Below are 16,448 nucleotides of genomic sequence, written 5' to 3'. Positions count from 1 at the left end.
ACATCACTTATGTGGAATGCTGCATTTTTCCTTTGTTTTTGTTCCACACCGTTGCCAAATAGTGCAGGGGTTAGAAACGTTGAGCTGCCAAACACACAGAGAAGACTGTGTTCGTTCTCTCTGGGTCTGCCATAAATGGGGCCAAGTTTGTCTACACAAAAAAATGTGGGCACTAAGCTTTAAGAAATACAGCTCCAGCTCACGCGCGTACCTGCTTACACACGGCTAGTAAGAAAAAAATGTTGATTTATTAAAAGGTGATAAAGAATATTTCAGTTTTACCACACACAAAGTTTCACTTTTAACATGTACTTCTTCACTGCGGGTTTAACCGACACAATGACTTGAGGGAAGAAGTTACAAATTAAAGGCAATTATTGTTCATGAGCCACACACAATGTCATTAGTCACGCATGCATCCAATAATGTGTTGAAAAAACATTTGTTGAGAAAGCTGTTTTGAGTTCAAGATAAATGATGTTGAACAGCAATGTTTCAGTATTTTTGAGGGCATATTTAATTTTATTTTTAATAAAAACTACTACTGGGCATGTGCCACATCATATGACCACACCAGGAGCTCGACATAGATTAATGATTTAATCCTTCATGATTTTAGTTGACAGTGGTGATTTCATGCTATGATGATTTGACATAATGGGACTGATTTCTGACTTAATTTTTATATTATTTCTATTCAATCTTTATCCTCACAGTGAGATGACGATCGGCGGGTCAGGAGTGTAGTAGGAAAGCAAAGTAGGTGATCGTTCTCAGTGTTTCCAGTGACAATCACAAAAACAAAAACAAAAAAAACACTGCCTCATTCTCCACAGTTTTGTTTACCTCAACTGGTCAAACAATAAAAAAGGCTCCAAATAAATAATTGTCCTGCACAACCTTTTTGTTATGTTCAAAAGAGTTATTCACCCTCTTCCATTCAAAAACCAAAACTTTGAAGTTGGAGCTTCATAGAGTCAACATTCATGTCAGTGCTTTACCAGTGGTTTTTGCCAAGAGGAAATGTTCCTTTCCAAAAGCAGAGCCAGTTGGCATCAGTATCCAGCCTCAAAGTGGCGGCACGCCCCTCATCTTGCGGATGATGTTGGCTAAACGCTTGGCCAACCCTGGGCTGGGCTCTTCTATCTGAAAGCTGCGGGTCAGTAGGTTGTAGAGAGAGCCATAACCCACGGCCACCACGGTGCATGTCAGACAGATGACATTATAAGGCATGCTGAAGTCTGGCGTTGGCAGGTTGACCAGCAGAGGTTCTGTGTAGATGCGCACAAAGTAGCTGGACTCCTCTTTACAAGGAAAACTGAAGGAAGACGAGAAAAGGTATCATGTTAACTGCTCGCTCAACAGGTTTTATAAGGGAAACTCAAACATCATATGATAGGGACACAAACTGATACTCACAAGCTGCTAAAAAGTGGGCTTTCCCAGGTTCTGTTTGTGTCCATGGCAACAATACTTGGTACAAGAGCACTGATTACTGATGACCTAAATGTTAAAGAAAGAGACTGAAAGTTAGAAAAAAAAATCCTCACAATAAATGCAGAAGAAAATATATATTTTTGCTCATAAACATCTCACAATAGACTTAAATGGGAACATTTCTAAACAGGTTTCCTCAGTCGCTTTTGTACATCTTTCAGATGAGAATTGAAAAAAATATAAAACTCCACATTTTGCTTGTATCATAAATCCAATTTATCTGGGTTGTGAACAAATTGCAAATACCATTGTGCATTAATGATTCTGTAATATTGTCTGTCTCCTACATTCTAAACTATGTTAATGAATACAGACAGAATACAAACAGAATACATGTAATTTTAACTCAAATAAACTTAAATCCTTAGTACACGCTTGTGTTGACACCATGGCTGAACTTTTTTACTGTCATATTCGTAAGCAACGTCTCAGCGGTCAATGATTTCAATAAAGTGAGTAAAGTGAGTGAGAATGTACCAAAGCGACTGAGGAAAACAGTTACTAACAGCCCTACACACACATACCCAACATAAAAGCCATGGTTGGGATCAGGGGTGTATTCAGTCCATTTGAGCAGAGCCCGCTCAAACTCCACAGTGACCTCGGTGACAGAGTTGGGAGGAAGTTGGACCAGCATCTCCAGCAGATGGGGTCTCACTCGGTCCTTAGATGGCTGGTAGTGGATGTAGCCTGGCAGAGAAGAGAAACATGAAAAACACTGAAATGATACAATATTTAAGCATTAATGCACAAGTGTTAGGGATTTTTAAGATGTTCTAGAAAGTGCTCATATGGAAATTATGACTGAACAATACAAAATATCATTGCTTGTGAAAAAAAGGTTTACACATGGAAAAAAAAACACTCTACAGCAAGTGTGACTCATGTTTGCCTCCTTGTGGTGAAAAGTAGTACTCCCAGTACACGAAGCCAACACTGTAGACCTATAATATAATGCACAGTCCAGTTATTGCTATGCAGCATGTGTGCAACTCATGTGACCACAGGGAGGCAGACTCATTTATCGGTCTTTAAAGTTGGATTCACCACTAGTTCAAATAAAAGCTTGACTTATTTAAGGTCAAGACCATGAAAATAAAATTTACTTTGTATGTGACATGTTTGAAAGGACATTTCCTATCATGAGAGGCTTAACATTATCATTAAATCTAGGTAAAAGATCAGACTTTGTCTTCATACAGTCTGCTGTGCATGTAGAGTACGGGTAAGTTCTTGAATCACCTCACCACCTGCTCGTTAGAATACTACAATAATATGTAATGTACCTCTTGATTTACACGATAAATTTATACTTTATATGGCATACATAAAAGCTCCCATTAAGATATTTTAATGATCTAGCACCCATTAAAAAATGTTTTTGGGAAACCTATATCATTTATCTGATTAGTAAACTCTCCAACAGTGACTCACTGGGCTTGTTGTCCTTTCCCTTGCTGGTGACGGTGAGGGTGTGGATGTAGAGGCGAAGATACCACGGCACTGAATCCAGCAGCAGCACGGGGAAAGACCGGTACGGGTGGTTGTTGTACATCAGTGTGTGAATCTCTCCAGTCTGCAGCCCGTAACCAGCCACATAACGCTCAGCATGGAGCAGAGGTCGCAGCATGTCTCCTGATGAGGAGACCATGTGACAGTGTTGATCACCACAGCAGAGACAAGAAGTACGGAAATAAAAATTGCTGCTAATGTTTAAAGTACGTGGTGCAGTTGACATCGATCATTGACAACTTCTTGATTTGATTTTTTGTGCAAATCTTTAATAAATAAACAAGTTTGACCCGAGTGTCTGACAAATACAGATAACAGTGACGTTACATAATCAAGGTCTCCAGGAACAAATGAGCACAATGTGACACGCTGCTGTTCTCACTCACCCTCACTGGATTTCCAGCGGATCAGCAGGTTGAGGGAGCGCACAGAGCCAAAAGTGATTTGTTGGGTCAGGTCGTAGACAGAGTAGGTCCGTCTGTCCCCCAGCACCACAGCTTGGGTCAGCAAGGCAGTGAACGGGCTGAGCTCAAACTGCTCCCCCTGCATAATGACATCATTTTCATGTCAAACTAAACTCGTCAAATCTGCAAATCATACAATCTAGATTATTGCAACCTTGACACAGCTTTGACGGTTAACAAATTACTACTTATCTAAAGAGGATGAGAGCATATTATGAGGTATTCAAACCTGAGGGTTGTCTGTGACGTCGATATAGATTTTACTGGTGGAAGCCAGAGGACAAGCTTCTGTCAGGGTCCGAGAAAACATCTTGAACAGAGACCACTCTGAAGAAACAAATAGCTTAAATTTAATCAGTAGGTACATATAATACATATTTCTCCAACTGCTGTACAAAAAACTCAACTCTCAAATACAAAACTTAAATGTGTAAAGTGAATGTGCTTTTTTTTCCCTCACCTCGTTTGCCCTGACCAGAAGTGTGCAGGTCAAACACCACATTCAGTGTCTGTCGGAGCTCCCAAGATGTTGTTTTGCACTGCCAGTCTTCACACACAGGTCGGATGTGCACTGCCTGGGAATAAAAACTGCTGTGGAAGAGTTTCTCTGACTTCAGCAGGACAGCAAGTCCAGCCTGTAAGCACAGCATGGCCACAGAAAGAAAGAGGACACTGAGTTAGCTGAATTTGACATTTATGTCTCTTACTTCCTATGAAGCCTTTCAGACACGAGATTAAAGATGATCTGGTCATCATACTGACATCCATAGGCCTGCTGTGTGCTCACCTTGGTTCCACACGGAAGGAGTTTCTTCCAGGGTGTCAGATTCTCCGTGCAAACAATCTCTCGTGGGAGCGTGGCATAGCGGAGGAATTGATGGTCTGTCACTTCAGGTTCAAAACAAAAAACAAACATCAGTAACTGAGGAAGCACTTGCATGCTACAAGACTTTAAGGTAGCTAATGACTGGTGTTAGAGAGTGATGAATAAAAGCTAACTGGAGAAATGCCACTGTACCGTTGGCAATGCCCAGAGGTTTGAAGGAAGCACTGGGCTGGACAGTATTGGTGGAGTCAATGAAGTTGAGCGAAGCGCAGAAAATACCAGATAAAACATTCGCCAGCTCCTTCCATGTCCCATCCACACTGAAAAGGGCAGAACATGGTGGAAAGAGATTAAATACTGAAAACAAAAAATGGCCTTGGAAGCCATTTCATTTGCTTGTAATTAAAACAGACAGCTTCACCCATCAGCATAATGACTAAAGAAAACACCAAGAGGCACCTGTGAATTTTATTTTTATTTTTTAAAGTGGATTCTACTGATATTACTTTTTTGGTGCACTCCACTTACATTGGAAGTCAGAAGACGAAGCTAGGAGTGACATCACCTCCAAACTGACGGCATTCCAGATGAGACGTCGGGAAAGAAACTTGGACGTTTGTAGAAAAAAAACTCTCCGTTGTTCTTGCTCCTTCAAATTATCGTGCCTTATATACAAATATACACTCCACCTGGAGAAACTCTCAGAAGAGGATAAAGGCGCAAACGTAATGTGAATTAAATAAGATAGAAGTGCTATTAACAGCATAGCTGCCAAGTCCACTTATTGTAAGCGACTTTGGGCTTGTTTTACCGTAAAGTCGATGGCTACGTTTTGGTAGTCGCGGGTTGTGGGTTTATTGGGGTTGTTGCTAAAGTGTAGTTGCGTATTTGGGCTTGTTCCCAACTCCATGAGTTGTCAAGCAGATATTTTCGATATGTTATTTAAAGCATAGTTTGTCTGCTTGCTGGATCTTCATCCATCCCTTTCCCCATACACACGTGACAGCAGAGTTTTCCCCATCTAAAATCTGCACACTGCTTCACGCTGGTTCTGTTCCAGATGGCAATGAGGAGCCAATCTGAGGCAGAGTAGGTTAATTTTTCTTTTTTGTTATATTTAAGTTTGTTCAGTTTTATGACATATTGGTTTAAATTACTGGAACTAAAACAAAAAAGGAATATAAGCACATAAACAGCAATGATGCATTTGTGGATTCACAGGAAGATATTTATGTGTGTGTGCAAAGTTTAATTATCAGACGTTTACTGTGTGTATATAATGTCCATAACCCATCTGTTTCGTAATATTAAACAAATGCTAAAACCTGGTTACAGTCCCTCTTGTGGTCATTTTGCTGAAGTTATTTTTGAAAGAGAAGTTGCTTGTTTTTGGCTTGTTTTCATAAGCCCGGGTGCTTGTTTCTTTCGTGAGATCTCGCAATACTGATTAACAGTAAACAAGAGGAGAGGAGTTTCCCAAGTCGTAAATCCGAACTCAGGGTTGCTCCAGGTGAAACTTCCAACTGTAAATGCAAAAATTCCGACTTCCGACTACAACTTGAACGCACCATCCTTTCACAATCACAATTTTAGCTGCTTGCAAATGAGATTGTACTGAAAATATACAGTATGTCCCACCATCTGTAATCAAGTGCTCCCTGAACAGCTGCCTGAGCTGATAATGTTTCCATCACAATGCAGCTTTGATTGTAGTCTGGACAAGTAATGCTAAATAAAAAGACAGATACACAGCAGAAATCTTACAGAAGCACAGTAGAAAGAAGCACAATAAGACACCCCTGCTTCTTTCTCTCTGTGCGAGTGTGTATGAGAGAGTGGAGGGGCAGGAGAGACTTTTAGTATTTTAGTCAGACGTCCACAGGGGGTGATAGAGCTTTAAATACTCAAGCAGCCAGTTTTGATTCAAATACCATCAATGGAAATTCAAGTTGTCATTATGTATCTATACTGCATTTGGGTTTCTTTAGGTATGTTTCTTTTTAAACATATTGTAAAACATTCAACAATACCTTTACTCGTGTTATGAAATAAAGAAATAACAATACAGAGGAACACGAATGTGCAAAATAAAGTCATGATTTCCATTCACTCAAGCCTGGTTTATGAGCCAGAAAAATATATCAATTCAGTGTTTTTCTGCATGTTATTGGACACACTCACAGGTCTCATTGTTGAGTTTAAACAGCCAAAGACTGAACGACAAAGCTTTCTATTAGTCAGAGACATAATGGGTAAAGTATTTCCGTGTCGACTGGAGACTTCCTCCTTCAGAGTTATTGTTCTTTACTGAAAAGCTACAGCACAAGAAGAACACTAACAACTTCAGTAACCAACAAAAGTAGTGTTTGTTTTGAGATATACATTTTCCCAACATTTCCCAACTCACTCAGTCACAGAGTCCTGGAACCACACCCAGAGTTCAGCACCAGGAGGAGACGGCTGGAAGGGCTGCCCCCACTGCATGGTCCTCCAGTAGCCCTGCGTGAAGGAGATGTGCAGCTCTCGCACTGAGAACTTGGAGATGATCTGACCCAAAGACTTGGGAAACAATCCATAGTGGGAGACTGAAATACATAAAAAGAGACATTTTTTTTTACACTCTTGTCAGTTGTTTGCATTTCCTAAACACTATTGCTGATTTAGTAATTTAGTCCAGATGTGTGGTCAATCGGTGTTGTGTCCTGAGACTAAAAAAAGTGTTTTTCTTCAGGAGTTATTTCCATAATTTGGCAACTGTTAAAGAGACCATTCTCGCTTGTAATCACATATGTTATAACATCATTGACATGAAATAAACTCATCAAGCCAGGAAATAGTAAAGGTAAATAGATTATTGATGGTCCATATAACCAGCAGCCCATTTTTATGAGATTAGTGGTCAATCTGTACAGAGAGATCAGAAGAGCTAATACGATAAATGCGTCATTCTGAGGAAGACATTTCCACAACCTGGCAACCCAAAATGTTGTTCATATTTTCAATACAAAACTACAATACAATGTACAAAGGAATACGTGCTCGTTGCTCTTGTCATTAGCCACCTATTAAGGATTATAATTACGTAGTTGCCATAAGTGAAATGTTATATATAAGAGTTATATATGATTTAACTTACTCTAACTTAGCCACTAGTGTCCATACCACAGCTAATAGTTAGCTTACCTTTGTTTTCTCTCGTGAAGTCAGTTTGCCACAGGGTGCGGAACTGGAAGCTGGCATAAATATCTCCTGAGTGCAGCGGTCTGATGACGAGCTCCTCCTGAAAATCGTCTTTAGGCGGTGGCGTGAATGAGGGGGCCACGGTTTCAGGAGCAGCACTGTCCTGTTTGTCGGCGGCAGCCTCATCCGGAATCGCCTCTGTAACCTCGGTCGCTTCCCAGCGTGTCTGCTCCACCGTTTGCTCCGCTGCTTCGGTGTCTGCTGGTGAACTGTCGCCCGCAGCTGCACCATTATCACCCGCTAGTGTCGTTTCTTGACACCGTGTGATAGTAAACACAGAAAAGGTACAAAGAATGAACAGCAGAACCGAGGAGAGGCACCTGCGTGCTGCCATCTTTGTTGCGGTCGAGAAACACTTCCGCGTTAGTGCGTCATACGTAAAACTAACCAATGGGCTGTTTCCATTTGTCCCCTCACTGACACGAACCTGCTTTGTTTTCATCAGAAATTAACAGATTATCTTCATGTAAATACACTGGGTGTTGGTGCTTATCTTTGAATGTTATGCCATTTTAAAGATCCGGTGTTATAGGGTTGCTCAATTTCCTGATAAGAAAATAAGAAACGGGAATAAATATCCCATTCTCTACTCAAATTATACTGTTTACATATTGCACTTCCCACACAATGTTAATTTGTAATTAAGGAACAAAGTGTATTCCGCATCTGTTCAAAGTGGGACACGTCTTTTAACTTTCGAACACTTATTTACGGTACCTTACAGTACAGTAGGTGTGTAAAAATTAGAAGCGTTAATGGGCATACATTAAGTATACTACCTACTAAGTACGTTTTTTATGAGTGTAAATTACTTCAAAATAAGTGTGTGTCTGGTTTTGTCAGCCTTAAATAAAGTCTTTTATATGTACATTAGGCATGGGCCTTGCTTTACAGAGGCCACCATCTTGTACATGTTTCTATACCAGCCTGAATGGACGAAGCAGCCAGAGCATGTGTTTTTCTGGTATCCAAAGGCTACCACCATAGTGATGCCCTTAGTAAAGGGAAAGGTGGGGGTAAGGAGGCCACCGGTGATGCAGTCTGCAGCCCCACCATAGGATGTCACTGATTGTTGCACACTGGACCACAGGACTGTGATGATGTTTTTAGATTTGGGATTTTCCAGTGTAGTATTTTTAACAATATACCTGTACAGTTTTACAGCATTAAATAAGCTGACATCACAATGTAAAAAAAAAAGCACAACCTACCTATGAAATTATTCATTGAATTTCATTAAAGCTTGACATGTTTTGACTTAATGTTTCATGATGTACACCACAGGAAAGATACAGTATGAAAGAGTCTGTGAATAGTCAATGATTAAAAATAGCTTGTAAAGCATACGGTTAAATGCATTATAATGAGATTATTATAGATAAAACAAAACAATCTGATTCCCTTTTTATAATTTGTGGGGGGAAAAAAATATAATAAACATTGCTGACGTGTTAAATGTTTGGTGGTGTTGCTGGACGGGCATCATGGGGGGCACATCACCCCTCCCACATCTCCACATCATCGCGCGCACAGTCCAGACACACACGCACACTCGCGCGCGCACGCACAAACGGGATTTCTGCTCAGCCATGGCTCCCTGTTAGATGCTCAAAGCGGCTGTTGTCAGAGCAAATTAAATCGGCACTATCTCGCTGCATTTCCTCCTGACCTTGCCTGCCTCTGCTTGGGTTTCAATATTTTATTCGGGATTCCTGTGCTGTCTCCCTCCCCATGGCTACATCGGATGGACTAGACGGCTGTCTGCAACGAGGCAGATCTCAAAGTGACCCGAACATACTCACCGAACCAGGCATCGATTTGGCTCAAGGTACAGGTAAGGCACGCGCATCGTTGTCGCGACATTCATTTACCAAACGTTTTCATGTTCTTATTATTTTTTTTGTTGGCATTTATGTGGCGATGCAGCGGTTTCCATCATGCATCCTCGCCTCCCCGGTGGGATATCGGGACACCAAGGGATAATTAACGCATATGCTTCCAACCTTGGGCGCAGATATACGGCGTGCGTGCGTGCTTGTGTGTGCGACTGAATCGTGGAGCTGCAAATTGAAAATTAATGTGTCATATCTTCGTCTATGATAGATGCGCGCTCCTCCAGATTTGTGCGTTTGAAGAGACGCCTGTAGCCCCTTCTGGGCATGTTATTATGGCTGCGAGTAGTATTGGAGCATCAGCGTGCGGGCCGTTGGACATGATACTGACTAGTGCAACATTTACAGTAGGCTATCTGTTGCCTAGTAGTGCATGATGCTCCCATATAGCAGCACAGAATCTGCATGTGTGGTCAGTGATGCCAGTATCTGAGCCTCGGTCACACTATTCTGCAGACACACACATGAGGTTTGCATTAAAAAGGGCATATGCATATATCATTGTACATGTATATAGCCTGGTCTGTGCGTATTGACAGCCCTGATTCCCCCATCATACACACACTGAGTTGTGATCAATGGCCGGCCTTCCACGTGATGTAGGGTATAGGTGGAAATATCCCCCAAAATCAGGCAGCGCAGTCACGCACATGGGAGAAATCTATTCACCAATTCATTGATTCTGCAGGTGTTGCTGTGTTGTTTATCTCCCAGTCTCTCCGGTCTGTTAGTCATCCCTCTGCATATATAGAATAATGAATTGATCTTTCATTAATAAGCAGACAACACTGGGGAGCAGTCCTGTTCTGCACTTCTCCAGTGAACTACTATCAACAGACTTCATGTGAGCGTGAAGCGAATCAATTACAACACACATTTGCTATTATTTCTACTCACATTACCAATATACTCTATCTTCCGTGCAAATGCATGGCTTTTTTTCTTCTTTTTACGTAAGTGCAGCTATTTATGGTCGTATTGTGTGGGCTTGGAAAGAGTCATTGCTTCCTCCCACACATGTGAGTTTTACGCACATGAAGAATGCTCGACTGAATGATTCAGAAAAAAAGTGTCATTCACCTTTCAACTGCTCTTTAATGAAGCCTGCATGTTGCCTTTCCCCAATCTCTGAAATCACACCTGTCTTTACTCATCAGGTGCCCCCCAGCAGATTTTTAATGGAGTCGTGCTGCATCCAACCCCCCCATGGACAATTTCATTTGCACGTGGGTTGACGCGATAATGTCACACGGGGTCTTTTTGACACACCTGAGTAAACAATACAGCAGCTGTGTGCTAGTGATGAGAGCTACAGTTATCAGGTACTAGTGAATATCAGCATTTTTACACCGGAGTGTACACACAACGGCATTAATGTCTGCTGTGCAAATGAACGGCAGTAAATACAGTTGTCACTGCATGGACAGTGTCAGTGTCTGGTGACCCAAAGTACACAACCTCACCCACCCACTCTCTCGCTCTCTCTGTGTGTGGATCATCACTATGCTAGCATCTGGGACACCAGTCTTTGCCAAAGTAATCCTTTTGGCAGAGGCTGCCTTTTTCCCTAAACACAGTGGCTCTTGCAGCTGCAGAGGCTGACACTGTATTCATCCACTTCATCCACAGAGCCACTGAGTTTTTTGCAGTAATAAAACAACAAGAGCCTCAGGGACTCTCAGAAAGGGACAAGTCTGTGTAGTCCCATTTCCACCAAAGGGCACAGTTTAATACATTATGCACTCGACGGTCAGAAACTGTGAACGGTTATGGTACCTAATACAGTGGTCGAGTACCTAAAGGGCGGAGCTAGACGTACTGCAGTCTGCTGATTGATTGACAAAGAATCACCACTTATGGGTGACCATTTTTAAATATACCGAACATTATGACAGAGAGAGGATTCAAGGCTTTGCCAGGAATAAAGTACACACAGTGGATGTCCATCATTATTGTCCTTTGTTTACTGTGTCATTTTCTTCTTCTACTTCATTTTTGGTGGGCAACACTTAGTGCTTTCAGACAGACATGGTTCTGGTTCATGCCGAAGTAAACACAACACCTGCCGGGCACTTTTTCTTCATACTTCCTCTACTGTACTCCCCGCTCATCTTCACAACCCTGCTGAGAACCAACTTTTCAGGTTCTGAGCCAATTTTTTTGTCGGTTTTTACGCACCGGCCACTTCAAAATTAGGTTCAGGAATCAGAAACCAGCACGTGGCACTGCTGGTGTGAAAGGGCTAACTGTGGTATGAAGTCACACTATTTCACATGGCTGATGCAGCTATCGCCATCTGGCCTGCACATTCACCACAGTGGAGAGGCAGCGAGATCTGAGTTTACCTTTCAAAACTGTACTGTGATGAGTTGAACTGCACTGGCACCACCTGATTGAAACACAGTTTTGATGTCACAATCCAACTCTTCCAACAATACAGTGCACAGTGCTTTTTATGAAGTGCCACATATATCATTTGAAAATGTTCACATTTTAATTGTTTTTTTCTTATTCTTGCTATGCTGTTTCTCTTGAGCATTCTGACATCTTGCTCGATCTGCTGATTTAAAAGTATTTAGTAAAGCCGTTAAGGACCATAGATCTGGAAACAGGTGCAGGACTATAAAAAACTTGTTCAGTCAGTTAGTTCAGACAAGCCACCTTTACATTCCCCCGCTAATAAAATGTCACTTTCTCTCAAACTCCCACTTAGTCATTGCTGATTGTCAACCAAGGTAATGGTGTGGAGAGGACACCTTGAAGCTTTTTGCAGACAGGGAGCAGGTCCGGGCAGGACTGTCCCTATGGCCCATAAAGCAATGCCTCAGTTCATTCCGATAGAAAGTTATACACATCTAGAGAAACACTGACCATAGAGATTTCAGCAGGATGTTTGGAAAGGATAAATATGGTGCAGATGAGACTTAAAAGGTAATATTATCTCTATAATTGACTTGTTGAAACTTTTATAAAACATTAACATTTTTGTCTGACCAATAGTCCACCACCATAAAATATTCAACAATCAGTATTCAGATTCATTGCTTTTAACATGCTTTTTAGTTAACTGTGTCATAATTTGTAGTTAGAAATGACAAAGTCCTCCTGTGCCTGTAAAGATTAAAGTAGAAAATAGTCATTGAAATTAACATTGTCCATAGAGCTCACACAAATAAGTTCTTTTGCTCAAGGCAAGTTCAGGAAAGGGATTTTTTTTTTGCACGGCTTAAACACTTGCCCATTTCTAACATAGTGTCTAACCATCAGTTCCTACTGATCAGTGTTGGGGTTTTTTTTGGTCTCATCCTCTGCTGCCAGTCTCACTGATACCTGGATAATCCTCTCAGATGTGGCATCAGAATCATCTCTGAGGTTTGCAGGTTTAAGTCAAACCCCCCTCCAAAACGAACAAGGAGATATGTGAAACCCGACACTGTGCTGTGACGATGACTCACCCTAAAGCGGAGCTACGTCGTCGCCGTTGTGTGCATATTACCTTGCTTGTGCTCAGGCATTGACGTGTAAATATGGGAAATTCTGAGTCAGCTGCAGGGTCTTATATAATCCGCTCCCCATTTAACGAGGCTTCATTTAAAACGTGAGCCAGAACAATGTGCAAAAGTATGTATTAGTGAGGAGCAAACGATGAAGAAATTCTGTTCTCAGATTTGAATAATGTATATATACATCCTTAACAATGACAAATGTGTACATATTTAAGCACACATGTCTTTTTGCACTTGGAGCACCTGTGCCTTTGTCCAGGAAGGAAGGAAAATGAATAATGACGCATAAATAAAGGAGGCCTTAGATGTCTGAAATGAAGAACTAGCACCTGAACGAATATTCCTAACGGCAGCCTAGTACTGTGATTTTGGTGCATCTTCCTTTGACAAAGGTCATGAGACATTCAAGTACCATCAACAGTGTGAAAGAGGGCGCTAAAGACAACCAGGAAGTGTAGTGGTATGTTGTGGTGCTCAGTATTTCTGATTGTTTTTCAATGCCTTTTTGAGTTCAGAGAAATGCTGTGAACTACAACTATGGATGTTTTGGGAGAATGTTTAGTTTGCTTTAAAAGGCACCAGGTATTATCAAAATTATTATCAAATTAAATGTATTTTGATTTGAGTTAAAAACAATTGATGAAGGGCCACACGGTGGTGTAGTGGTTAGCACTCTTGCCTTGCAGCGAGAAGACCCGGGTTCGAGCCCCGGTTGGAACAAGGGCCTTTCTGCATGGAGTTTGCATGTTCTCCCCGTGTGTGCGTGGGTTCTCTCCGGGTTCTCCGGCTTCCTCCCACAGTCCAAAAACATGCAATGTGGGGATTAGGTAAATTGGACACTCTAAATTGACCGTAGGAGTGAGTGTGAGAGTGAATGGTTGTTTGTCTCTAGTTGTGTGTGGCCCTGCGATGGACTGGCGAACTGTCCAGGGTGTACCCCGCCTATCGCCCGATGTAGCTGAGATTGGCACAGCACCCCCCGCGACCCTCTGGTGGAGGATAAAGCGGTTAGATGATGACTGACTGACTGACAACTGATGAAATGGTGACCGTTGACTGATCCATATTTTGAGCAATTTCTTTGTAATTTCTCTGATTCCAGCTTCTTAAAGGTCCAGTGTGTTAGAATTACTGACCTCCAATGGTGAGCCAGCAGACTGTTTTGTTGACGGTTTCCTTCACTTCAAAATGCTGAGTGGTTGCTACTGTAGAAACATGATGGCACAAGATGGCAGCCTTTGTAAGACAAGGCCCTTGATTCAAGTGCACGTAACAGGCTGTTCTAAGGCTAGGAGAACCAAGTATTATATAAATAATGTACATTTTAATGTGATTATACACTTACACAAACACACCTATAGCTAATATATTCTATTTCTACCAATAAACCCTCCTAAATGTTACTCGCCGGAACATTAAATGTCAGAAATGCTACTTAACTGTTTTCTATCACTGAGTAAGACTATGAAAACATCATTTTTGACTCTGCAATGGACATTTATTAAGATTGCATGACCTTTTAGAGAGAAAACAATCAGTTTCCATGAAAGTAACAGCCGTAGACTACAGCATTTGATAGTGACAACAATAACTGGGTGTTGCCCTGCTCTTCATAGTGAAATTTCCATTTCCTTCCTTTTTTAAAAAAAAATAAATATTATTGGTTGTGTAATCAACTAAAGCTTGTACAAAAACAATTCATAAAATACACAACTTTACAGAGATTACATTAAATATTTTAGAATAGGAAATTGGCGAATTCTAAACCAGGAAGGCTACTCTGTAAAAATGTGTTTTTAGAGGTTTTTTGAAAGGATTAAGTGGTTCTACCATTCTGACAGTTTCAGGAAGGCTGTTCCATAGTGATGGAGCTCTAACTAGAAAAGTAGCATCCCCTTTGGTTTTTGGTTGGTGTAGACACACATACATAGAGATGCACGTGAAGCCACATGCACACAAATGATTACAGTATCGTGGTGGACAGTGCAGATGTAAATAAGCTTGATTTGCTCTTTAGAAGAGCCACCTGCACCAACAGCAGACTCAGCCTAATGAAGTCCCCACTTCCTGTCTTCAGTTGCGTATATGTAATCCATGACACGAGTCATTCTTAGAGGTCAGCCTTAACGGACTCTGAGTCAGTCAAGGCCACCTGTTAGTAGTGGCCACTGGGGTGATATTAATTTCTCTCCTGCACGATGAGCAGAGGCCCCCACAGAGGCCAGAAGGAAATGTTCAGCCACCAAGATTCTGTGAGTAGCTCTTTTGTAGCTTGGCAAAATATCGTTTTTTTAATGGATGTTTTTGAGTGTGTGGAAATCACAAAAAAAGACACGATAATACTTATCCGTCAGTACACTGTGACAACACTCTACTCCGTTCTGTAGATTAATGTTCTATCATAGTGTTTTGCTGTTGGAAATTGAATATATTTGTATGAAAATGATGTGGTCTTGAATGTCACAAGCTCTCATTTGAACTGAACATCTACAGTCTGGGAGATTTAGAGGCTAGTCAGTGTTCATCTATTGGAATAAAGGTATTTATGGCATTTAATAGACTTTCAAGAAAATTTGCTAAGAAGCACAGAGTGTTTTACCCATTTCTGTATATTAATTACATGGACATTTGAGACAGTCCATCACACTGATAACAAATAAATTCATTCAGTCATACCCCAAAGAGAACACTCACTGACATGAAACATTGCCCACAATAACCTAATTCTATCAGATATATCAAGAGAATAGATTCATTTAAATAAATAAATAAATAAACATAACTGTCCATCCATCTGTCCATCTTCTACTGCTTTATCCTTGACCTTTATACATGAGGGTCACAAGAGGGGCTGTGCCAATCTCAGCTGACCGAGGGCAATAGGCAGGGTACACCACCCTGGACAGATCGCCAGTCCATTACAGGGACACATATAGAGACAAACAACTATCCACTCACATACTCATACCTACAGGCAATTTAGAGTGTCCAATTTACCTAATCCTCATATTGCATGTTCTTGAACTGTGGGAGGAAGCCAGAGAAGCCGTAGAAAACCCATGCACACGCGGAGAGAACATGCAAACTCCATGCAGAAAGACCTTTGTTCTGACTAGGTTGCAAACCCGGGTCTTCTTGGTGCAAAGGAAAGCATGCTAACCACTACACCATCCCAAATGCTAGTAGTTGGAATTTTTGCCTCTTAAAGGTCCCATGTGTCCCAAGCGCATCAGGAAACTATTGTGGCTTTTGCAGGATAGGACGTCATTGTCAACAAGCACTTCAAATTGTCTGCCAGCTGATGAGGTTCCCATAGAGTCGGTATTATTTGTAAAACTTGTCATAGAAAGACACGCAATATGGTGGACTTTGTTAACGCACAACCTTAAGAACATAAAAAAGGCTATGAAATCCAAACAGGCTTTTTTTTTTAGCGATTATACTCTTACTGTCTGCCAGTATCATCCAATACTTTGATGATATGTTTCAAGCTTGGGACACACTACAAGTT

The 16,448-nt window shown here is 41.3% G+C and overlaps 2 protein-coding genes across 4 annotated transcripts in view; one reads left to right on the top strand and one right to left on the bottom strand.

Moving 5' to 3' along the window:
• Window positions 1–229: 229 nt before the first annotated feature.
• On the bottom strand, window positions 230–7,894 carry pigt (phosphatidylinositol glycan anchor biosynthesis, class T). Its single transcript, XM_044038744.1, has 11 exons — window positions 7,483–7,894; window positions 6,707–6,884; window positions 4,492–4,619; window positions 4,261–4,361; window positions 3,934–4,108; window positions 3,703–3,800; window positions 3,396–3,552; window positions 2,932–3,132; window positions 2,022–2,187; window positions 1,420–1,503; window positions 230–1,318 (listed from the first exon to the last, which is right to left on the bottom strand). Exons 1-11 carry the CDS (start codon window positions 7,871–7,873, stop codon window positions 1,069–1,071), a joined length of 1,929 nt encoding a protein of 642 aa, XP_043894679.1. The 5' UTR covers window positions 7,874–7,894; the 3' UTR covers window positions 230–1,068.
• A 1,213-nt stretch (window positions 7,895–9,107) lies between these two features.
• The window catches only part of phactr3a (phosphatase and actin regulator 3a), a 29,196-nt gene continuing 21,855 nt past the window's right edge, over window positions 9,108–16,448 (top strand). For 2 of the 3 annotated variants that reach the window (XM_044039034.1, XM_044039033.1), the window contains exon 1: window positions 9,108–9,373. In XM_044039034.1, coding sequence (XP_043894969.1) covers window positions 9,271–9,373 — 103 coding nt within the window. In that variant the 5' untranslated portion in view covers window positions 9,108–9,270. The remainder of the gene's footprint in view (window positions 9,374–16,448) is intronic. The other variant, XM_044039036.1, reaches the window with a different exon arrangement.

Source organism: Solea senegalensis, linkage group LG11 (assembly GCF_019176455.1).
Source record: "Solea senegalensis isolate Sse05_10M linkage group LG11, IFAPA_SoseM_1, whole genome shotgun sequence".
In the NCBI taxonomy this organism is placed as follows: domain Eukaryota; kingdom Metazoa; phylum Chordata; class Actinopteri; order Pleuronectiformes; family Soleidae; genus Solea; species Solea senegalensis.
This window is presented reverse-complemented; position numbering and strand designations above follow the sequence as displayed.